We start from the raw sequence: 26,037 nt of genomic DNA, 5'->3' as shown, positions 1-26,037 counted from the left end.
ATTCATTCCCAAGCACGCCCCCCCAATCAACTCCTAACTTCGCTGCTGTTGTAACTCCACCCATTAGGAATGTCTCTGGATTGCTGCCCGCATGCTAATTGGGTAGACCGGTAGACACATGGCGAGGGGCGGAGTCTGTCCCGCTGCTCGCTGCTAGGGTATATATTATTAGGACCATCCAGTCACCGTTACAGAGAGCACAAACCCTGGAATAAGCGTAAGGGGTCAAACTTTAATACACTTCGACAATTTCTTGATTTAATCCAAGGAATTCTGATCTAGTGTCTATGCTGACATTCTCTCTTCAAGCTTTTTGGACTAAAAAAACTCAGTGTAGGCTGTAGTTTTCTTTTATTTATTTTTGTTTGTTTGGTTGTTTATTGTCATAACCATGGCGTTTATGCTGTATCTTGCTCTCTCGACAATGGCAGTCATCAACCAGGTAAGATATTTAGATCATTACATTATTACCCAAGGGGCAAGTTCTGCCGATTTAAAATGACTCCAATACGGAAGTAAAACTTCCTATGATTGGCCGCTAGTTGCGCTGTTTTCCCCCTCGGCCGATAGCAAAAAGAATTGTTCACCATTGGATCCCATTCATTTTCCCCTTTCGTGTTCTAACCTTAATTAACATTTTCATGAATACTTTATGGTTCCTATCGCTAGTTATCGCTAGCCTTTCAATCACCATCATATGCGTTTTGTCGAAATTTGGTCCAATGTATTTTAAAATAAATTATAAAGTTGCAGGGTGGGGGCGGGGCCGACTTCTGATGAAACTGATCTGCGGCCAGCCTGCATGCACTGATGCACAATTCGGTTACCCAGAGCAGAGCAGATCTAACAACTCGTCGTAATGCGACGCACTGTTAGCTAGATCGGTTTATTTTGTACAACGGCGTGTAAACATTTTTACAAAATAAATCTATTATACAAACCCAGGTTACAATGTACATTTAGCAGACGCTTAATCCAGAGCTATTAAAATTCGCCTACAATGTATTTACTCTTATAGGCATATCAGCCACAAATACACGACTTGGTATTTATTTATTATGAAGGCTACCTACTGCCCGATTGTGTAACAAGCCTATATATAATGCCACCAAAACAATGCGTCTTTATTTGTTTTTTCTCGTCTTGATTTGTGCAAGTATGGCATGCCATTAAGCTAATAGCCCTACATAAACATATCGACACCAGACAACATATTAGTGGCCACTTACAGCCAAAATAGCCTATGTTCTAAGCCAAGGGAAGCCTATATTATTTTATAAACTCCTCTTTAACATTGGCATATAGCATTCTTGATAATTTGTCAATCATATGCCTACCACAGACTTACTTTATAGGCCTACTTCAGACCATTTATCAAATATTTCATGTAACATTTTGGAAACTGAAACAGCACTTTTTATATGAAGTTGCATGTCCTGCTATCCTGTATAATTCTTGCCATACCTCATATACCTGTTGTTGGAGCCAGGATGGGAGATCTCGGTCGGGAGCTCTTTTGGAATTTGAAGTTGGTCATAGCAGACTTCGGCGACGTGATGTTATGGCAATTATCTGGCTTTTTGTAGGTTTAGAACGGCTATTAGGTAATAATGTATTTCTCCCAAGTAACCACTCGTATATAAAGTGGTATAGCCTATAATATAATATAAAACTAAAAAGAAACACTCAACATTTAGCCTCACCAAATGGTATTAATTAAAACATTTGAAAATAACACTGAGGCTACAGTATAATTGTCAATAGAACAGTCTGCAGCACGTCAAACTAAGTTAGCACTTACATTCACTCACACATACAAATGTCACACAAATTTGCATAGGAACGCACACAAATAGACATAGGTTGATCTCACATTTTATTTCCAAAATATAAACCAGAATGAAATTGACTGAATCAAAGAGGAGGAATATGCTGAATGATGTAGGCCTGCTACTGTAAAAAAAAAAACTCAAACAAATGACATGAATCAAGCGCATTTACGATCGCTGATTGAAATAACCTCTTTAGCCTCCCGGAATAATTAACCCACGATACTGCATGTCAGCTCAATAATTAGTTCATGAATCCATTCGTGAATCCAGCTTCTCTTCTACTGTAGGCTGGCTACTTAGCATGTCACAATCACAGACTGTAGTCACAATGGACAATTCATATGCATATTGCATCCATTCCTACATTAATCGCATTGTTAACATAGGTGTCAAATTGTTGTCAGCTTTTGTTAAGAGGTGTGACTGAGAACTATGAATGCACTATGAACTATGAATGCAACCTCAGTCCTATAAACATCACAAATCCCTGTTAATAAATATGAATAAACACATGCATATTTCTCTGGACGAATGCCTCTTTGCTTTGTGAAAAGTCTAGTGGACAATTAGCCCCATATAACCTCGAGACACAACAGTATGCAGCGACGGGTGAGGTTCTATATGGGGCTAGTGGACAACTGGATTATTATAAGACCCAGCGGAACTACACGGGCACTTTCAAAAGTGGAGTCCTCAACTAGGCTTCCATGCGGGGTACAGAGTCCTAGACGGCCGGTCAGGTTAGCGGTAGCCTCGGGAACCCAGGCTTGGTTAGCGGCGGCTGCAGCGGCTACTCCAGAGTCCAAACGTTTCGGTGCTCAAATCTCCGTGGCAAAATTAAAAAGTTATTCGGACATTTACTGTCACTGCGGTCCGTCTGTGTCATAGACTGTAGAAAAATAGGATGTGTGTTGTTGTTGTTGTTGTTGCGTTGTTGTTGGCTTGTTGTGGGCGATCCACGTTTTCTTCTTCGTCTGCTGTATTTTCGGCAGAGCTCAACACATTCTCCCAAGTATCCTTGCGTTGCACGTGACCGTTGGCAGCCAATAGCATCTCTGGTAGCGTTACAATTCTATTTATTTCTATGATGGCGACACCCATTTCAAGGCGTGGAAAAGGGCCGTTTGCGCTGCATAGAAACCAATGGCGTCATTTCGTCCATATTTTTCTACAGTCTATGATTATTACAGAGAAAGTGCTAGGCCTATTTAGTCTGAACTTCAGACTAAATAGGCCTAGACAATAGACATGACAGACACTTCAGACTCTGAAGTGTCTGTCGTGTCTCTCATCAAGACATCAAGACAAAATCAAGACTAGTTATTTTGTTATATGAGATACATAAAGTGTGGTTCCTGTGTAAATAAGCCGTAAGACTTTCTAGGATCTCCTTTTAGTTGACCTTGTAGGCCTACCAGTTATTTGTGCTGTCATGAAACTGTACTTTTTTCTATTGCAAATTGCTAATAAACTCTTCAATCAATCAATCTATTAAACTAGGGTTTATTCTAACACACACATTCTAGACAGGTTAATGCTTGTTGATCATGATTGCTTTGATTCCTGGAAGAACTTGGCAGTTTTACAGTGTGTAGTGCTGTATGACTCAAATCACAAGTCAGGGGTATAAAACCTAATCTGTCTAGACACCAAGGTCCGGAACTGACTTGTCTTTGGCTACTGTAATCCACACACACACGCACGCACGCACGCATGCCCACACACACACACTGACACACACACACACACACACACACACACACACACACACACACACACACACACACACACACACACACACACACACACACACACACACCACACATTTCCCCACTATATATTATTCAGTGCTACTGTAAGTGCCAGTTTCACTGTCTGAAGTTCACGAACAGTCACCAACCTATTGTACCATCCAAGATTGTGTTGATTTAGTGTTGATTTCTACTACCTGAACAGTAATTGAACTTTAAAATAATCAACTTTTGCTTAACTAGTACTACTAGACTATACCCCCCACCCCCAACACACACACACACACACACACACACACACACACACACACACACACACACACACACACACACACACACACACACACACACACACACACACACACACACACACATTTGACTTCAACAATATTTCAGCAAACCAATTAAAATGGAAAGTGAAATTCTAAAGAGTTCTGTTATTATTACTTCTTTCTCAATTTGTGTAAGAGGCTAAATAAACTCTCCCCTTTTTTCCCCTGGTTATTCCTCCAGGTGACTGCCAGCTGCCCAGCGGTGTGTGAGTGCCCTGCACAGCCCTTGGCATGTCCACCAGGAGTGAGCGCCATGCCAGACAGCTGTGGGTGCTGCAAGGTGTGTGCCGCACAGCTTAACCAAGACTGCAGCCCCATGATGCCTTGTGACCACCACAAGGGCCTGGAGTGTAACTATGGCAATGATGTAACCACGGCCTGGGGCATCTGTCGAGGTGAGGAACAAGGAAATGTAATGTGTGCGGGCCATGCAGAGGGCTGTGGGTGGGTGGCCACATTCCTCTAGTTGTTAAAACAATGTGAATCCCTATGAGCAAACAGTTATAAACGTCCCTTTAGTACTGTTTACATTTAAGTAAATAGCACCAGGGCACGAAATGACTTTATAGCTCTGCCATGTTAATCATTATAACACAGTACATTGAAGCTTGCTTACTACAACATGGCAGAAACGTATTGTGAAGAAGTGGTCTAAATATGAATTGAATATGATGGTTGTAGCATGCTGTAGTTATGTGACACACAAGGCACACAGCCTTTTGAGGCAATGTGGGTAACTTTTATAGTAATTATGAACAAAAAGTAATTTCAATATACACTATTTGATTCTTTGTTAGGGATGTGTATTTTATTTGTTTATGCCATGCCTTAAGAGTGAAGTTAAGAGAAACATGGAAGGAGGCGATGGCCTATGGCCAACATACAGTATGTGGGGTTACATTTCATTTTCCCTAGCTGTCACCCAAGGTTCAACCATGTGTTGAAAGTCCCCAGAGCTCCAACATTTAACACACTGTGCCACTGCCCAGCTGGGTGGCTTTAGAGGTATGTTGATGTGTAGTGGATGTCTGATGAAGGGGGATGATGAGTTAAAAATACACTTTCCCTTCATGCCATGCGAAGACAGCTCCACGGATAGCAGTTTATTTTCAAAGCTTTGGTGACAAGGAGTCTGTCTCTTGACTTCCTCTGATATTTTCCTGACCCGTACCTCTCCACATCCTAGCTTTCTACCGTGTGAGTTTCTGTGTGCTCGCGTGGTATCACGTTATTCTGTGTTTGTTCGTCACGAGGCAGGGAAAACATTGCGCAAGATGACTGGTCTCCACGGTCCACCATTGAAACAAGAGAATGTGACAAATACCTTATAGACATACTCAGGATTGTCAGAGGAGGTTCTGTCAAATGATCCCTTCATATTTCAAAGCACAGCCTTGTCCTTAGAATCTGACATGATTAAAATCATGTGGACATCTTTGAGATACCAGACATTGCATCCCAAAATATCCCTATTGATCATCATCGGTGGCATGGCCGTGCAAAAGAGACCTTGTTGATATGGTTTTGTGAAACACCATAGGCGTTTAACCACTTGAGCCTGATTTATACTTCATAGTAGAATGGTGTCGCATGGCAAAAATCTCTTTGATAATTCTTTATTTTTTGAATTTCTTTGAAAAAATTAAACATTTTTCAAACTGCATGGCTATAATCACATGCTTTATTACAAGATGTGCCTTCACTGTGTCTTCACAGCAAAATTGGAGGGCCGGACTTGTGAGTACAATGGCAGAATGTACCAAAATGGCGAGAGCTTCCAGGCCGGCTGCAAGCATCAGTGCACCTGTATTGATGGTGCCGTGGGCTGTGCCCCTCTCTGTGACAACCGTCTGCCCCCAGCATCTCTCTCCTGTCCTTACCCACGGCTGGTCAAGGTTCCAGGGCAGTGTTGCTTCAGTGTTGACTGTCATAAGGACATCTGGCGCCTGCCGCCTAAACACCAGGTTTGCTTTTATCAACTATTCACTTAATGGCCCGGTTACAATCTCCATCCATTTTATATGATATTTGACATGATATCTTTTCATCTGTATCATAACAAACATAGTTCCAAATGTTCTGTGTAAGTTATTGAGACCTACAAAGTACCATGATTGAAGGCAAGGCACATTTATTTGTTTATTCAAAGTGCTTTACATAAGGCAAGACATAGAAGTGATAAAAAATCATAATAGAACAAATCAAATAGAGAAATACATTTAAGGTTGTATTTTCTTGAGTATGAGATTTATCAGCAGTATCACATTGCATAAGAGCATTTTATAGCCTACTCGGACAATGGGTCTTAAATCCATGAACAAAAGGGGCAGTCCGATTTATAGTATTTGTTCAGGGGCTTATGTGCTTTAACTAATGGTGGTGGTTTAATGCTATGGGTAGTATAATGAATCATGTAAAGGGATTGATGTATACCGTACTGACAATTCATTGTATAAACAGATCATATTGTAATACTCCCTAAATGTGAAAACATTACAAAAAGGCACATTTCAATGAGCCATTTCAGAAAAGAAAAATCTACCTTTACAAGAAGCCTCCTTAGAAGAACACTTTTTCAAAGGTGGAAAGGTTTTTGAGTGCGGAACATGTAGGCCTAATCATAGCTGCAGGATTCATAAATCACTGATAGAATTTCTGTTGTTTCTTATTATTGTCCCTATTGCAGGTGCCTCTAATATGGCAACACCAGTCCAGACCTCACCTTCCTGCACCATTCCAGCCTGGTAATGAGCTGGCACTGGGCAATGAGTTGGCCCAACACAACCCTGAGGGCTGGGAAAATAAACAAGGCTATAAACAGTGGCCTGGTAAGATAGTGTGTGTGTATTATTCATTGTCTCTGTTCGGTTTATTATGCGATTGTGGGCAGTTTTTTCGAAGGGGTAATTCTGAGCGGGTACACCGGTTTTACTGACACGAACATCCCCTTAACTCATATAGTGCCAATCCCGAGAAGACTCGTGAAAAATACTCGAGTATCACATGGTGCCAATCCCGAGTATTCTCGTGAAAAGTAATATATTACTGTAACGGCGGATACATTACCGAGAACAATGGCCGGAGGTCCGGAGACGAAATCCGTCGCTGATTTCGCATCATCACGGCTCCACGAGCACAAAATAGTCCCATCCATAACATTGAGGTGGACGGGGGATCTCATCTTTAATGTCCATTATCTCAAAACTACACTTTAGAAGCTAGGATGGAGGCAGATGCTCGCTTATGTTACACATGTATAAAAGCTCCCGGTCCGCCATTACACAACTCCACGTGGACAACGATCGGTTCCGGCGCAGGACCCGATGACGTCAGACCGGAAGTGTTTGCGCTGTGGACTTCTGGCCTTCAAAATAAGATAACGGGGGTGATGCCAACCTGAGACTGGCATCGTGGACTTTATAATCCGTTAATTTCATGGGCACTAAATGAGTTAAAAGCTTATATATAAGCAAGAGGTGCATTAAATCATTTGTGTTATCAGGGGGAATGCTGTCCCCTAAATGCCCTGGCAAATTACAGCCCTTCCCCATACATATGTCATAGCATGTCTCTGTTTTGTTTTCACCACATCACTTTTTTTCCCTTTTCTGCCCCTCTACCTCTGTCTGTCTGTCTCTCTCGCTCGCTCCTTCACTCCAGTATGGAACCATCTCAAGTGTGTGGCCCAGACCACTGACTGGTCTCCATGTTCACGTAGTTGTGGGATGGGTGTGTCATCACGCATCACCAACAACAACCCCCAGTGTAAGCTGGAGAGAGAGACAAGAATATGTACCGTACGCCCATGTGAGGGCAGGATTCTTCCAACAAAGGTGAGGCGGAGACTATCTCTGAGCGAGGCCGTACTACTTTATCGCCACTGTCGTGCAGAAACCAAGTATCTCCATATATGTTATGTTTTATCATAAACGAATGCCCAATTTTACACTTCATCATAATGACATTGTTGCACAAAAGTACAGAAAATAATTCTTCTTTTTAATAATCTTTGAAAAGTTTCATCTGTAATAACTTGAAAAGGCAAAAACTCCACGCACACTGTCTTCAATGCAAAAAGGGGGAATTTAATAAAGTGATGCAACGTTTCGGTATTTAAACCTTCATCAGGCAAACTTTTGTACAGTGTGAGAGACCTTCTCTCTGTACAAAACACTCTGTACAAAAGTTTGCCTGATGAAGGTTTAAATACCGAAACGTTGCATCACTTTATTAAATTCCCCCTTTTTGCATTGAAGACGGTGTGCGTGGAGTTTTTGCCTTTTCAGTTCACCGACCATTGTTTGGCCTTTCCTCGACAGCACCTGTCGTTGTAGGTGTGCAAAAGCCTTTCGTTTCATCTGTAATAACTTGCCAAAATTAGGGACACCGGTTTAAAGTGATTAGGTCTGACTATGGAATTTATAAATCTTTAGCCAATGAAAAGTATTAACAAGAGTGAACATTAGATTCTCTGGAATACAGGTACTTGTTTTCCATTTTCGGAAAAGTACGTTTTAAATATAGCCTTCCGGTACAAGGTTTCCGCCTTACAGTGACAATATGTTCATGTGGGAGGGAGACATTTCTTTCTAAAGGCAGCTTGCAACGCTGTATGCAAAATATTAGGGCAACCTTTCACATGGCAACTTCTTTATAAATAACTACTGTAAATGTAACGTTAGTGCAGTCCTAACCTTGTAGTAATAACGTGGTGATAAACATAGCTATGCCTCAGACATTGTTTCCCAGGGGTCATCGTCATACTGGCTTGTGGTGGACATTTTTGTCAAAATTCTATTTTTACAAGTCTGTAACACTGAGAGCGTACCAATTTGGTACACTCTCAGAGTTATGGTGGTCCTTGAAACCACTGTACTAGTGGACCCAGTGTGCCCAAAATAGGGGGTTAAACATGACTTCTTTACATTATATTTACACATGCACAGAGGTTCTATTAATTATTTTCCATCCCTAACTGTGCAGGGACTTGGCCACAAGAAAGTATTTTGTAACATTACTTGATACACTTGGAGCATGAAGCAAATTGTGGACCCAGAGTCCTTGAGGTTAGAACAAATTTCCCTGCTTAGATAACAATAATCAGAGGCTTAAAAGACTTCATGGTTATGTCCCTGAATAAATGTGGTCTTTGCACTAACATAATCTTCATTCCAAAGGATAGAGATAATCTAAGATACTTTGTGGAAGCCAGGTGGGAACTGGGCCTTTTGGCAGGCAGGCGCCTTTTTAAATATAGTCCCCCACCCCTGGTATTCCTGCCAAGCAACTGTCCATAGCTCAACCGTGTCCGTGTATTCAGAACGAGGGGAAGTGGTACATCTATATTAATCCTGTTGGACACAAGCTGTGGATGTTGAAATCTCTCTCTAACTGCTTTTATCTGCTGTTTTAATGAGTTAAAACCGTTGGTGCCAATAATGAGTGTACAAATGTCTCATGTCAAATGAATGCCTCTAAACCTCTGTTTAATGACGTTCAGTTCTACACTATTAATGTGAAATTGCAGCTGTTATGAAAAGGTTCAGTGCTCAATTGATGTTTTTTTTATTGAAATCCGTTAAATGCCTGTTTTACAGGATGTTTCTATTCATGTCATTCATATTCATTTTGCATAGGGATGTTCATCTTTTCATCAGTTGACCAGAGGTAATTGAAGTGTTGTCTCTTTTCATCTTATCTTAGAAAGGGAAGAAGTGCACTGCAACGCTTAAAGCACCGGAACCCATCCGACTGTCCTACGGAGAATGCCTGAGCATCCGGCTCTACCGACCCAACTACTGTGGTGGCTGTGCAGATGGGCGGTGCTGCTCCCCGCGCCGCACTCGCACTGTGCCGGTGAGCTTCATCTGCCCCGATGGCGAACGCTTCCAGAGGTCATCCATGTTCATCCAGTCCTGTAAATGCAGTGACGACTGTGGCCATCTCAATGAAGTAGCTCTCCCACCACAGCACTGGATGTATGGTGACACACACAAGTTCATTGACTAAAATGTGGGGGGAGTTTTGGCTGGTTGAACCAGTTAACTCAGCTTTCTTGATGAAGGAAGATGTTAATGACAAAGAGCCTTTTTGCTCACCAACTGGGTGAAGACCCTGACTACAGGGTGCTAACCTGCCAGTCATGACTACAGGCAGGAAGGACCTGCGACTGTGAAGTGTTTGTTCGCTATAATATAGGCAAACTAAACTGCAATGTGTGGTTGAAGTGGATTGAAATGTATACCAGTCCACTCCTGTACAAACAGACACAGACACGGGTCCTAAAATAGAGCCTTGAAGTACCCTCGACGTTGAGAACGCTGGACCAATTGCTGGGCCAGATGTTAAGGGATATTTTCAGGTCCTCAGCCTAACCTGTATGGAGGAACAAGACAACAGTAACGTGTCCTGTACTGAGACTTAAGAATTCGTTTTGGCAGCAGCGCACATATTACTGCAATATGCCAACTACATCAGTAGCTCCATAGGGATTGTCTGTTGTGATATTAATGACGACACATCTCAAAAGTGTGAGAGTAGTGAATAAAACTTGACAAGCCAGAACAGGCAGAAAGAAAAAACAGAATCGCATTATTTGTAAGAGCACAAAAAGCACAAAAATGACACTATTTATAACTTTTTATTCACAAAAAACACATTTCGTACTCAAGTACACAGTGTACCGATGTTGGGAGTTGTTTACGGTGTGCTGAAATGACAAGCCATCTAAAAGTAGATGGTACGGATACTACGGATGGTAATGAATGATAGCTCTGCTCCTTTTAGCCTACGGACTGTTTAACTAAAAGGAACGCTATCTGGAAACAAGACAAGTGTCCAGCTAAGACTGGAACAGTATCAAGTCCTTGGAACATTTCTTTCTTTTTGAATTTCTTTCTTTGCATCAAATGCATTTCAGGAGATGTCATACATGAATCTTTCTTTATATGAGCCTTTTAACGACTGGATGATCCTGTGTTCTCTAAATACACTATTTCAATCCAACAATTGTGTCCTTGACTTTTATGTTGCATTCCTCACACACAAGTCCCAGGTTAGTGTGGGTAAAGCCATGTGAACCTGTGCTCAGGTTTCAGTTGAGTTTTATTTTAACCTGACTTGAACAGTTTCAAATTATCTCATTTGGCAATGCATGACTGCATGTCAATACACAGCAGGGAAATGGAGAAGTGCTATAGTTGATCTTCAGGCCACTGTGATACTGCCCCCTGCTTGTAAGGATAATGATGTACATCATATAAGACCACTAATTGTCACACAAATAATTGCAATTAACGATAGTATTGTGTTTTTGACATTGCAACATATGAACTTAAAAATGGTTTGCCTTTTAGGCTTCGAAATAAATGATCTACAAACTTATAACGTGCCACGTTGTGGCTCATAAGCTTGTGGGTCTGCTACAGTAGCCTGGGGCCAGCCTAGATACTAATGCATCTAGCTAACTAACTGCAGTATTAACATGGCTGGGATGTCTAGCTCCAGCTAGGCTACTGCTACAGTGCCTTGCAAAAGTATTCACCCCCCTTTACTTTGTGTTATGTTTCAGCCTTATTCAAAAATGTATTCAATTATTTTTTTTACTCCGAATTCTTCACATTATACCCCATGACAAAAAAAAAGAAGGAAAAAAATATTTTTGTGTGCAAATGTATTAATAAAGACAAAATCACATGTGCATAAGTATTCACACCCTTTGCTATGACACTCAAAATTGAGCTGAGGTGCATCCTATTCCTACTGAACATCTATTATATGTTATATGTTTCTATAACTTGATTAGAGTCAGCTTATGGTAAAATTTAATTGATTTTAGTTTATTTAGAAAGGCATACACGTCTCTATAAGGTCCTTCAGTTAACACGTCGGATCACAAACCAAGCCATGGCATGACGTCAAAGGAATTGTCTGTAGACCTCCGAGACAGGATTGTATTGGGGCACAGATCTGGGGAAAGTTACCAAAAAACTTTCCGCAGCATTGAAGGTTCCAACAAACACAGTGGTCTCCATCATTCGTAAATGCAATATGTTTGGAACAAGGACTCTTTCTAGAGCTGGTCACCAGGCCAAACTGAGCAATTGGGGGAGATAGGTCTTGGTAGGGACTGTGGGACTGGTCATGATCAAGTGAAAAATGTATGCAGCAAATTAGAGATTCATGATGAAAACCTGATAAAAAAAGGCACTCTGGACCTCAGACTGAGGCAGAGGTTCACCTTCCGACAGGACAAGCAGGCTAAACAGGTCAAACTAGGGATTCTTGATGATTCTGAATCCATTGCAAGCATTTGTTTTGCATGAAAAACATTCCTTGGGCTAGAAAACGGACCAAAATAATGGTGAAAAGTGATGACTCATCACTTTTCACAGGTTTGAGAGGCTGAAATCTAGCCCAAGGAATGTTTTTCATGCAAAACAAATGCTTGCAATGGATTCAGAATCATGAAGAACCCTTAGTTTGACCCCTCACATGCTACTTTTTTTGGTGTGTTTTTTTCCAGTATAGTGAAGTCAATGGGAAACTCTTTTTCGCAGGATTTCCGGCAGAGCAGGCCTCTCATTCTGTGTACCTTATTGACCAAATTAATAGGACAAACAAAAATTTGGAGTATGTCATGACATCACAGGTCCTCTCTCATTTTGGCCCAGTGGCTCCCCGGCTATAACAAATGAGTGGCTTCAGAACAAGTCTATGAATGTCCTGGAGTGGCCCACCCAGACCCCGATCTCTGGAGGTGGGCCACCCGGACTGGAGAAATATGAAAATGGCTGTGCTCCGAAGCAACCTGATGCAGCTTAAGATCTGAAAATAAGAATGGGAGAAACTGCCCCAAAATAGGTGTGCCAAGTTGTAGCATCATAGTCAAGAAGAATTGATTCATTAATTGCTGCCAGAGGTGCTTCAATTAATTATTTAGTAAAGGGTGTGACTGTGAATACTTATGCACATGTGATTTTTAACACATTTGCAAACCTTTCTACAAGACCTTTTTCATTTTGTCATTATGCAACATTCTGTGTAGAATTCTGAGCAACATGGTCATTTTATAATTTTGTTGAATACGGCTATAACATAACAAAATGTGAAAAACGTTAGGGGGGTGAATACTTTAGCAAGGCACTGCATTTCTATTTTTGGAAAATGTTGACGATTATGCAAAATAATCTCAATTATGTAAAATAATTGCAATTAGGCGATTACGTAAGAATTGTGACAGGCAATATATACTGTATGTGTACATGTTATTGTTAGGATGGTCCTATAAATCATAGCCATAGTCAATTATTACATAATATATCATCAAAGGTTTATCTGAAACCAGATGAAATAAATGAATCCAGTAAAATAATGTGATATAAAAAAGTTTTTTATTCCATTAACCAAAAAAAAAATACAACCATGTTATAACAAGGAAGATTATAACAACCCTCCAAAGACAGGATCAAATAAAAAAAAAGTTGCATGATTATAAACTTCAAAAGGGAGACTGGGGCGGGGGACTTTAAAATAAACACACATTGTCTGTGTCTACAAATACACTGAGAATGAGGGCCACACATGATCTTCAATGGGGAAGACTTCAGATTCATCTGGACTGCTCAACTGAAAATGAGGAAAGGAGGAGACAGGTTATTTTTAGACCACTAAAACATGTCCAACTACTATAATTGGGATTATGCTCCCTTATGATTAAAGAATGTTTTTTAAACCCAACTATAATGAAAAAATAATATTTAGCTAGATAACAGCAAGAACAGATATGCAACCACTCATAAAATGGCAGTATTCTCTCTCCTGCAGTTATGGAAAACAAAAACCTTTATGACAGCTACATATTTACTCTCCCTGACTTGGCCTGCAAAGGTTAGATTACTTATAAACTATAATTGTACAGTGAAAGGAAATGGAAATGTTGCTACTTCTGGTCCCTTGCTCATGGACCACAGAAGCAACAGACAAAGAAGACTGACACCATCAGGCCATATACTGTATCAGGCCCTCAGGTTCTAACAAAGTTCAATGTCGCTTTAAGCTTTGATCAAGAGGGACTTACTGTAGGTGGAGATGTCAATCTCCTCTGGTAGCTCTGCTACGTTGACCTCAAAGCGGTCCTGCACATCGTTCAGAGTCTTGGCATCTGTCTCGTCTGACACAAAAGTGATGGCCAGGCCTTTAGTTCCAAATCTTCCTGCACGGGCCACCTGATGGAGAAAGATGATACTGGTTAGGGCCCAGCTCAGAATAAACACAGGTTCCTTATGAATGGGAGCCGGAATGTCAGTGTTTCCCCCTGGATGAAGTTGTAACTGTGGCGGGCTGGGCTCCTTTTTTCGGGTTTCTATGGTTTATTTTTGTACCTAAATGTAACAATCAATAACGACACTTTCCCTTTCCCTCCACAAGCTGTGGAATCAAATAACCTAAACCATAACATAGGCGCACACACAGTCAAGTGGCTATGCCACAGAACATCAGAACAAATAGGCATATAGGCTACACCAATGTTTCCCAAACACTGGGTCAGGAGTCGGGACCCATCTGTGGGTCTACAAGCTCACAATGCGCTGAGAGCTTGTAGATTTGCCGTTTTCATTGTTTGGGACGGGTCCCGGGCAAACGTCTATCTTTTGGGTCGTGAGCTCAAAGATTTGGGAACCACTGGGCTACACAGTGTATGGAAATGTGCCTATTATCAAAACATACTGTGGCTAATTACAACCACAACAGATGAAGTCCTTGTTTATGTCTGTCTATCAGTCATTGTTTCAGTTTACCATCAATCGCTTTCTTTTTCTCTCAAATGAAGTCAGCGACACACTCGGTCGGTTTCTAAACGTTATGCAGCTAGCGTGGTTAGTCTGGTTACCCCCCACTCCATTGCTCCACATTGTAGGCAACAGGAGGGGATTCGGACAGAGAATCGGAGATTCCTACAGCGTGGAATTCACTGCGCAAGTTGAAAATGCTAAAACAAAACACATTCTAGCGAGCGGCCGCAGGCGTAGACCTGCAGTGGCTATGTGTGGTGGTTTACATTACCAACACCTTTGTGACCCATATAGAAAGCTTTTACAATAGGGGGAGCTGTTTCATAGGAGACTTTTATACTTTGTCACATGCTGTTGTGTCGTGGTGGCCAAAATCAAAATATTGTGGGCCGCCAATGCATATAGGGGAAACACTGAATGTACCAAACTGTGAAAAATAACCAATACAAATTTAGAAAGCAATGGTGACTGCAAAAAAAAAGTAAATCCTGAATTGTAGAAATAAATAAAACCAACAATGTGACATCCAAACAATAAACAGCATTAACGCCTGTAATGGCATCAAATCTACTCAGACATAGGGGAAGACATAGAACTGCTGTACTGACTCTGTGAAGGTATGTGTCCGAGTCTTCAGGCATGTCATAGTTAAAGACGATGTTGACCCGCTCGATGTCCATGCCTCTGCCAAATAGATTGGTGGCCACCAGGATACGTCGCTGGAAGTCCTTAAACTGCTGGTACCGGGATAACCTGAGTGCGATAAGTTACATCATCAATAACAGATAAAGCAAGCCAGTGCAAATCCCAATTCACACAACACTTCGACGACATTAATGCAAAATATTTTTTTTCTTTCTTGGGAAATAAATAAACCATTTGAATTTGAGTGTCTCCTAAAAAGAAATCTGAGTCAATTATTTTGTTTGTCAAATAAATATATCGCTGGCTTTGGCACTGGGTCAGACCTTATAAAGCGGGACATCAGGTCAAACTCGCTCGCCGCACATTATGATAAATAAATAAAAAAATGCAGCCTTTACGATTAGCTGATTGCGTGGTTCCAAATCGCGATTTCGGTTTAAAAAACGATGAATCATTCAGCCTTCGTGTCCAGCTGTACATACCTCTCCTCTTGAGCCATGCCTCTGTGGATGGCAATGGCAGGGAAGTTCTGCTCCACCAGTAGCTGGGAAAGGGCCACACAGCGCTGCACTGACTTCACAAAGATCACCACCTAAATAGGACACGCAAACAGTAGGAGTACATCAACTGAAAGCGGCACACATAAACTAAGGCAGTGTTTCTTAAATTTGGGGTACGGGCAACCCTAGGGGTTTGTGAGAAAAACTAGAAAATGGGAATATGTATTTTACCATTATGGTTAATGATAAAACATTTACATACTTTGTGTGAACCTGCTCATTTGTAAATTGTTAAACCAAATTACATCAATAACTTGACTGTTACAACTGTTATTGAATAGAAATCGTTCATTTGCCATTATGCTGTTTTATTTTGAACATATTGCAATTGGAACTGGACTTTGGATGTAAATGTTTTCTGAAGCCAAAGGTTTGAGAACCACTGCACTAAGGGACACAAATATCTCCTTCTAGAGAACGAGTAGAAAATAGGCTTGTTGTGCACTTGTGGCTGTGTGAAAACCGTTCTTTGAACATCAAGTGTTTCTCCTGGCCAACCCAAATTAGCCACAGAGAAACACTGTGACCACTTTTTTGACAGAAGCGGGCTGCAGTGAGGTAAACTGCAAACACTGAATGCTAAAATACTGTAGCTGGGCATCTGTAGACTGACCTACACAAACTAACATCAAGTAAAGGATGTGCAGAAGATTACACCCATAGAAAACCCAAAATACAGTCTCATATTTGTTAGTCAACAACAGTTGCCAGTTTTGTAAGTGTACCTGGTTGAACTCGAGAACATCAAGTAGGTCAAAGAGTTTGCGGTTCTTCTCACTGTCCTTCAATTTGCAGTAGTACTGCTGCAGGCCGTGGAGGGTGAGCTTGGTCTCATCATCCACAAACACCTCCATGGGCTAAGAATGGAGAGGAGGAGTGTATTCTCATTAGGGATGCAAATTTAAAGGAATCTTCTTAATCATCTTGCAATCGAATAAAACCACAGAACGGCCAAAACTTAATGAGAAAGCTGTCCTAATCAAATCCATATCTAGAAATAATGTAGCCCCAAACAGGTTCTAAATAGGTCAACAGAGGCTATAACTCACATCTTGCATGAACTTGCGGCAGACCGGACGGATCTCCTTGCTTAGTGTGGCACTGAACATCATGCACTGCTTCTCGTGGGGTGTCAGCCGGAAGATGTCCTGCACATCACTCCTCATGTCTGTGAGGGGGTGGCATCCAAAAGGTTGTCAAAGTAGAACCCCAATAGGTTCAACCTGCACTAGTACAGTACAACCGTGTACTACAGAGCATTACATTAGTACTACAGAGCATAATTAGACATTGGTATGCAGAGGCTTGTTTGTTGCAAACTAGACCAGGGGTCTTCAACAGGGGGCCCGGGACCCTAGGGGGTCCTCAGAGTTACTACAGGGAGTCCTCCAAATCTTTATGTGATAGAAACTTTTTTTCTCCTTTTTTATATTAACCACTTGAACCCTATAGCGTCCCTATTCAGAGAACTACTTGGGAGCTTGTAGATCGGCTATTTTCGGCAAGAGGTTTGGTGTTGAGGGAAAAAAAAAAAGAGCACACCAAGTACAGAGTGAAAGGTCAAGTTGATTAAGTATTGACGGTTCAAGTGGTTAAATATCTGAAAACACAAATCGATATGATTCCAACATACACTGATGATTGTGCTGTCAAATGATTAAACTACGGTATATGGAATTGGAATCTATGATAAGGTTGTGGGGGGTCAATGCTTCATCTCTCTCTCAGCTAAGGGGTCCTTGGCCTGCAAACGTTGAAGACCCCTGAATTAGACATTGGTATGCTGAGACTTGTTTGTTGCAAACTAGACAATATTGCAATAACATCCTCTGAAAAAAACAATGAAGAGAATCAAACTTTCATAGGCTACACTCACCCAACTGTTCCAGCATTTTATCACACTCATCAAGAACAAAATGTTTCACATTCTTCAGGTTGAGGGTCTTATTGCGGATGAGGGCCAGGATTCGGCCTGGTGTTCCTACAACGATGTGGGGGCAGTTCTTCTTCAGGACGTCTTCATCCTTCTTGATGGCCATGCCACCAAAGAATACAGCTGCCTTAACGTTGGACATGTACTTGGAGAAGCGCTCGTACTCTTTACTGATCTGGAATGCCAGCTCTCGTGTGTGACACATGACAAGTACGGATACCTGTTGTGAAGAGACAAGGATTATACAGTACATTAAATAAGGGCCATTTAAATATCTTTAATGTTAGTTTAATTTAGAAAGACAAATGCGACCAATAAAAAACACGGTGCTCTGGGTAACAGACAACACATTAATAATGTCTTGGCCTAGACTTAGTTTACAACTTTGCATAGTAGACATCACAAGAAAACTTTGAAATTGGTTGATGCAATTCTTTGCCAACACGCGTCCAGAAAGAAAACTTGACTAACAGGGGGTATTTTGCTAGCTAAGATGTCCCTGATTCGAGTGCTGGCTGTGTGACAGTTTATAGGAGAATAAAGGATCTGAGATGTAGCCAGGACTAGACCTAGCTAGCAATACAATTAACCAGTATGTTTTATAACATTGGTGTCATGTCAACTCACCTGACCATCCACAGGTTCTATCTGCTGCAAGGTGGCCAATACAAACACTGCCGTCTTACCCATACCAGACTTGGCCTGGCACAGGATGTCCATGCCCAGGATGGCTTGGGGTATGCATTCATGTTGCACTGAAACACAAAGTGGCAAGGCTCATTTAGTGTAAATTTCAAGAATCGGACAGATTTAAATATTAGTCGTGTAATTAAATTATCATAATGGGTCCTGGTATTTATGCATGTAAACCAAGGAGCCAAGACTAGTTCTCCCGTCTTAAAGCCCTTTGCACACAGGACAGTTGCGTTTTTTTCGGCATGAATAAAACGCATTGGATTTGGTGTGCAAGGCTGTGCGGAATCGGCGCTGCGGATCCAAAAAGGAGTCATAAAAGGAGTGATGAGTTTTTTACCGCATGCGACAAGACGCACGAATCGAACTGGTTTCGATCGAGAAAAAAACGCACGGCGGCAGCCACTCGTCGCACGGCTAATTCGGAGCCGGTGTGCATGAGGTCGTAGAGAATCATTGTTTTCTTTTAAAAAAATGAAATTGTCCGTTTTATCCATGCGGATAAACGCGCCTGTGTGCAAAGGGCTTAACTCTACAACAGGGGTGTCAAAGTGTCTGCCAGTGAAGGGTTCCAATTCAGCCTACGGAATGGTTTTGAGGAACAAAATATGCATTGTTGGTTTTTGCTAAATAAATTCAAAACTATTCTGTATCTGTATCTGTAGTACAACATCCAACCTCACTCTCTTGCTGCAACAACAGCTTGTTGTCTATGTATGAGACAGTGATTGACCCCAGTCTGTCCAACTATCTGAGACCCTTATTTACCTTCAGTGCGTGTCGCTGACTGACAACATGGACAATTTGACAAAATATCCCTGCTGCCAATACTCCCGATTCACACAGGAGTCTGCCTATTTTTAACCCTTTCTCCTGCTGTGTGCTCCCGATTGGTAATTTCTCCCATTAATCTCCAAATTTCATGCGGAAGGCATGAGCCAACAACTCTGAACGATGTTCAAGTATGCAAATTGTTCTGCTTAAAAGTTAAGTGCAAACAGTAAAGTGTTATTGAACTCCCAAGAGTTGATTCTTGCAGAGATCTGAGTGTGCGGAAAACTTCTTTTATTCAGTTTAACTCCGAAAAGTGCACAACTGAAACCAAATGCATCCATCCATAATTTCTACATTTTGAGTTGGCAGCACTGAATTTTAGACACGCACACAAAGATGCCAGCCCAGAGTTCCTAGACTAAAACAATATTTCACAAAAGGCTGCTGACTGACTCAAAAGATTAATGTGTTGTTTAAAATCTGTTATTGTTGCCACTCACTCACCCATTTTCTCACAAGCAAAAAAGGATGTACAGATTGGACACGCACATCACCAGTGTGTATGTGTGGGTGAGAGAATAATGCTTGCTCAGAAAAAAATCGTAAAGTGAAACATTTTATAGTTCTAGTAGCAACTGAGACACATGCAAGCAGGTTTGGGGGAAAACACACGTGCACAGCTGGTCCGGGCGGCCGGCCATGTGACCTAAAATGAGTTCTACAGTAATGAGTATTCACCTTCTGAGGGATGCTCAAAACCACAGTCAACGATGGCACGGAGAAGCTCGGGTTTGAGCAGGAAATCTCTGAAGCCAGAGCTGTGGATGGAGACGTAGGATCCCTTCACCTCCTTCTTGCCTGCGGGGGCTGCGGTCTCAGCAACTCCCTGTGGCTCCTCATCTTCTTCATAATCCAGCAGCTCGTTGTCGACATCGTTCTCAGCCATGCTGTCAGGGACGAGAAAGAATAAAACATAATTAATATGTTGCCATTTTCAAACAAACAGATATGGTTGGGTCAGGACTCTCAGCTCTGTTGGGTTTCCTGGACAGGAGGACCCCTTTAATTTGTTTTAGATCACACATGGGCAACACACGGCCCGGGGGCCGTATGTACATCTCAATTCGGCCCACCAAGATGCATTCCCCATATGTACTCAAATGTTTTATGTTTATAATGTAACAGTGAAACAGTCCATCTTGAGTCCGTATTTATAATGCAATGTGTTTTATCAGTGACATATGGAGTGGTGCATATCCGATTCAATAAGATACTGCACACATTTATAGGCTAATTTAATAGTTGATTATGGCATTGAAGTGGATTGTTAGGGTTATAAGGCCAGAGTACACCAGAGCGATACAGTACAGCTGTAAACTGTAAAGTAGTCTGGCATATGTCTTTAACGTAATTCAGCGTTCATGTGTTTAAAGTTTAAATTCAAGTAATGTGTGGCCCTTCACTCACTTTATTGAAGGCAGTATGGCCCTCTAAATAAATCTTGGCCACCCCTGTTTTAGACCCTAACTTTACAAGCATTAACAGGCATTGACACTAAGGCTTGCCCACCTGCCCCCAGCAGGTAAATAAAACAATCGGGCAGGTGAAGTTCGCTTTCAGGTTGCCCAACCGGGCAAGTGATCATTTGAGAGGGGACACGACTGTCTATAAACACAACACGAGATATCTATCTAAACACCTGAACGTGGAAACCATAGACATATTCAATCATAGCTATGTAGGCATTTGGTATTTGGATTTGTAAGTATTGAGGTACAGTATGATATTTCTATCACACAGCCCCAGAAAGTAAAGAATTAAGTGTTAAATTGAGCGGCAATTAAAATCATTTTATAATGGACAATTTACATTTCAGGCAAGGGGAAAATCGCGCTCTTTCGAACAACCATCATTTCGACCGGAGGGTTAGTGACCCACTCCACGGAGGTTAGGGTTAGGGTGAGGGTTAGAGTCGGGTGTCGAAAAGATGACATGTAGTAACAGCGACACGCTCCCTCGGGAAAGTGGGCATGACCTTTGGGCAAGTAGAACATGACCTGTACTTGCCCGACGGCAAGTGCCTCTGAGACCTTAGAGTCAACCCCTGATTAAAATACCAAGCACTGGGCACAAAATGAAACAATGTTCAGTTAATTTAATTCCAAGTATATATTTTTTTTAAAGTTCATTTTGTACACTATTGAGTAGTTCATTTAATACCCAGGAGGGTACTACAGTTTAAGTTATTTGAGGTAATGACATTAGAGATGTGCATTTGATGCAGGTCATGCAGTTACAGAGGTGTACTGTAGAGTACCAGCTGAGGACCTCTCACACACACACAACTTTATCGGGTTAACTAAACTTGGCCTTTGCAGGCCGCATCCATCAACATCTCAAAATCTTCTTGCAAATTAAACGCGAGACGGCTAGATGTAATTAATTAAAACAGTGATTAATTAATACCATGGCACGCACGGCTACGCTGCGGCCTGAACTGAACCCCAGCCAGCAGAGCTTCTCTCTCCAATTTCCATTCATAAACAATGGACTCCGCCGGCGTCCTTCTCTTCCTCTCATTCAAACTCAAGAAGCTAGCAGCCAGTTAGCAAGCAAGCTAGCAGATAAAGAGCCAGCTTCATTCACTCGTCAAACAATTACACGAGAAATACAATCTTATACCATGTTATATACGGTCCGTTAGAGGGCCGGTCAATTACGTAAACCAACTAGTAATTACACATATACACTCTCGTCTAGATTACGACCATTAACACACAGTTCAATTCGAAACAACTGCGACGTGACAACGGCAAACTAAAGGTACAAGCTAATGCTAATGGTTAGCCGTCGAAATATTCTAGCTCGCGTTCATTTCGTTGTTGGTTCTTAAAACGCAGCTTCCTTCGCCATGCGTTAAAACGAAATGGTGTGTACTGGTTCCAGATAAGGTTTGTAAGAAAGTTACATAGCCTAATAGTTACCTTGAAGTGTTTCTTTATATCTTGGTCGTCTGTGTTACACGCTGAAGGATGTGAGCTAGCTGGTTTCCTTGTTCTTCTCCTTCTGTTGAACGATAGGCGCAACACTCACTGGCTCAATACTGCCTCTTGCGGGCTTAAAGGAGTAAATCGGCTATGACCTACTTCAACGTTTTCAGGCCAAGGACCCCGCTTTGAAGAGAGAGCTGAGAGAGAGAGATGAAGCAGGGACCCCCACGACATATTGTATACAATTGTGTTGTAGATTAAAAATGTTCATAGATTTCTTAGACAGCTTAGACTTGTTTGACAGCACTGTCATCATGTTGGAGTAATGTGTATTTTCAGACATCTACCACTTAAACTATCAAATACTTGTCTGCGCTCTTCTTTTCCCTCTACAAAGCTCTTTGCTATTTTGGCTAATGTTCCACTCAGAATATAGGGATGCTAGGGTTCAAATGGTTAATTTAAAAAACATGGTCATATCATACAGATTTGGTGGCCCCCCTGTAGTTACTCTGAGGTCCCCCTAGGGGTCCCGGACCCCCTGTTGAAGACCCCTGCGCTAGATCAGTGATGGAAAGCCTGGTGACGCAAGGAGACAGTGGTAATTCTTCTCAACCTTTTTCATAATGATCCTAATTTATTATATTCACAATATGTTTTAAAATATTAGGCCTATTGTATTGTTAGATGTGATTTTGTACAGAATGTCATCATGCTTTGGTGTGGCAGAGATAACAGACAAACTATGATCAAACTAACAATTCTACATTCTCTAAATTTTAAACTTCTTGTAATGCTGATGTTTGACAAAAATACAAATGATTACCCAGGGAAGGTGCGGAGCACCTCTGCTCCTTTTCAGCCAAATAGCAGATCTGCAATCTCGCAGCGTGCTGTGAGCTTGTATAGGCCTATCTGCTATTTTTCAATAGTTAAAGCACAAAATAATGCTTAATAGGCCTAATGCGTTCCTTCTCAGTCTAATGGGTTAAACCCCTCCCCCTATGAAGAACATTCATGGGTGGCTGGCCAGGGCCCAGAATTTGGTGCGACACCCCCGTTTACAGCAACACCTGGCACAGTGGCACTCACAACAACAATATTGTCATCGGTCGGTCGGCAGCGTTGTAAATCACGCGCATTTTCATTTTTCCAAAAGTCCAAACGTCTCCGCGTATTCAAACGTCTCCACGTATGAGATGTGAACTTTTCGCTGTACTGTACTGTACTGTACTTGTACTGTACACTGACAATAAATTGAATCTCATCTCTCCTTCTACGCGTGACAGCACTAGTGCGACGCGACAACAACAGTAACAGGACATGGCCAAGATAACTATAAAGAAGGTAGAGTCACCAAAACGGCTGGGCATCCGCCATTGACGCTCATGGGAGCCAAAACTGGGACCGGAAGTTGTGTGAACTGCAATGGAGTCCATGGCAGAAGGATGACAGCCAGCTGGACCATGCTTGTGAATAAATTATTTCTGAACGTTTATCTCCTTTGTCAGTTAATCGGTCCAGGAATATAAACGAATGCATATCACAGGTTGTTTTCCAATCAATTGTTTTTTTATGTGCGCACTGTATAATTTTATTGAGGCATCTAAACAGCGTCATCCTCAGTCATGTATCGTTTCTGGTAGCGTTGCCAGGTTCTGAGAAATAAGCAACCAGGCCTAGGAAAACAAGACCAAAATAACCAACTAGGGCCAGGCAGGTACTAGACTTTTATGAGCACTTACTGCTGTATTGAAAATAACCATCAACAAGCTATAGATCTGCTAAGATTTTGATAACTTTTCAAATGCGACATTCTGCATAATGAGCACTTTCTATATTGGTACTTTAATTAGTGGCCAAGGCCACGAAGTGGCAAAAGCCTTGGCCACTCATTGTTATTGGACTTCAGCACTATTATTAGTGGCCAAGGCCACGAAGTGGCAAAAGCCTTGGCCACTCATTGTTATTGGACTTCAGCACTATTATTAGTGGCCAAGGCCACGAAGTGGCAATGCCTTGGCCACTCATTGTTATTGGACTTCATCACTATTATTATTATTAGTGGCCAAGGCCACGAAGTGGCAATGCCTTGGCCACTCATTGTTATTGGACTTCATCACTATTATTATTATTATTATTATTATTCCGCCACTTTTGCTCTAGCGGCTAGACCGTGCAGTCGCTTTTTACGAAACTCGGCAGTATGGCAGAGGACTATGCCAAACGGCTAAAACGCGAAGCTCGCAACAATCGGCCAAAGGGTGGCGCTGTAGGAAGCCTTCGAAAGTGCAAACTTTGAACTGGTGTAGCTCATGCCCTGTTTCAGGTACAGCAATGAAACCTGTATACACTTATGCGTCTCCTCATGCCGAACAACTTTTACGCTCTGACTTTTGACCTCTGACCTTTACCTCTCCCACAATTTTGAATTCTATGAAAAACAGTAAAAATGTATCTCCTCCTGGGATTTTCGCGTAACGTGCGCGAAACTTTTTTTACATGAACTTTGGACCAATACGGTCTGAAAAGTTAGCCGGATTTTCTTTAAAGCGAAACATTATTTTTTAATAATTAACCGTATAATGCAGTTTCATGCAAATTATTCTTCTGCCTCTAAATCATACATGCAAAGTGACACGTTCATGGCAGTATGGCAGAGGACTATGCCAAACGGCTAAAACGCGAAGCTCGCAACAATCGGCCAAAGGGTGGCGCTGTAGGAAGCCTTCAAAAGTGCAAACTTTGAACTGGTGTAGCTCATGCCCTGTTTCAGGTACAGCAATGAAACCTGTATACACTTATGCGTCTCCTCATGCCGAACAACTTTTACGCTCTGACTTTTGACCTCTGACCTTTACCTCTCCCACAATTTTGAATTATATGAAAAACAGTCAAAATCTATGTCCTCCTGGGATTTTCGCATAACGTGCGTGAAACTTTTTTTACATGAACTTTGGACCAATGTGGTCATCGCACAGCGGCCGGATTTCTTTTAAAGCGAAACATTATTTTTTAATAATTCACTGTATAATGCAGTTTCATGCAAATTATTCTTCTGCCTCTAAATCATACTTGCAAAGTGACACGTTCATGGCATTTGGCAAATATGTAGAGGGTTAGTACAAATATCACTGAAAGCAATCTTACTCCAATTGGCCAAAGGGGGGCGCTATACGAAGCGTTTGAAAACTCAAACTTTAAAGGGGCATAAGTCATGCCTCGTTTCGTTTGAAGACATGCAACTTGCTTACACGCGTGCCTTGACTCAAGCGGAAGACATCTGTGTCTTTGTTAAGTAAGCTCCACCCTTAGATTTTCCGCCATTTTGAGCAGTTTGTAAAACACTTAAACCCGCTTTTATTCCGGAACTTTCGCGTCACGTGCACGGAACTTTTTTTACATGAACTTTGGACCAATATCTAAAGATCTGTCAGATCGGATTTTTTTTAAATTGAAACATGCTTTTTTAATAATTCAATCAACATTGCAAGTTTTATGCAAATTATTCTTCTGCCTCTAAAACATAGATGCAAAGTCACATTTTCATGATGAAATACTGTAGAGGGTAAGTCCAAATATCACTGAAACCAAAAAGAATCATATTTGAACTGGGGACCCCCCACCCTGACGTGAGTAGGGGTTTCCCATGATCTGGGCCTTAGGCTAGATGCAGAATAGAGCTGGGACGTTCGCGAACGAATCGAATCTTTTGAACGGCTCTTTGAAGTGAA

The 26,037-nt window shown here is 41.6% G+C and overlaps 2 protein-coding genes across 2 annotated transcripts; one reads left to right on the top strand and one right to left on the bottom strand.

The window, feature by feature from the left end:
- Positions 1–424: 424 nt before the first annotated feature.
- Positions 425–9,924, top strand: LOC308282183 (CCN family member 1-like; the record flags this gene model as incomplete). The annotated part of the gene is made up of 6 exons (XM_080722528.1): positions 425–442; positions 4,097–4,310; positions 5,632–5,879; positions 6,602–6,743; positions 7,576–7,748; positions 9,619–9,924. 6 exons carry the CDS (start codon positions 425–427, stop codon positions 9,922–9,924), a joined length of 1,101 nt encoding a protein of 366 aa, XP_080578654.1.
- A 3,366-nt stretch (positions 9,925–13,290) lies between these two features.
- On the bottom strand, positions 13,291–22,377 carry LOC308280958 (ATP-dependent RNA helicase DDX39A-like). Its single transcript, XM_080720994.1, has 10 exons — positions 22,298–22,377; positions 20,052–20,260; positions 18,474–18,601; positions 17,790–18,066; positions 16,963–17,081; positions 16,639–16,770; positions 15,836–15,945; positions 15,317–15,461; positions 13,994–14,141; positions 13,291–13,542 (listed from the first exon to the last, which is right to left on the bottom strand). The coding sequence occupies exons 2-10, from the start codon at positions 20,257–20,259 to the stop codon at positions 13,526–13,528; spliced, it is 1,284 nt and encodes a 427-aa protein (XP_080577120.1). The 5' UTR covers position 20,260; positions 22,298–22,377; the 3' UTR covers positions 13,291–13,525.
- Between the last annotated feature and the right edge of the window lie 3,660 nt (positions 22,378–26,037).

This window comes from Nannobrachium achirus (assembly GCF_963921795.1).
Source record: "Nannobrachium achirus genome assembly, chromosome: 3".
NCBI classification, from domain to species: domain Eukaryota; kingdom Metazoa; phylum Chordata; class Actinopteri; order Myctophiformes; family Myctophidae; genus Nannobrachium; species Nannobrachium achirus.
The sequence above is the reverse complement of the archived record's forward strand: the minus strand, read 5'-3'. Positions and strand labels throughout refer to the sequence as shown.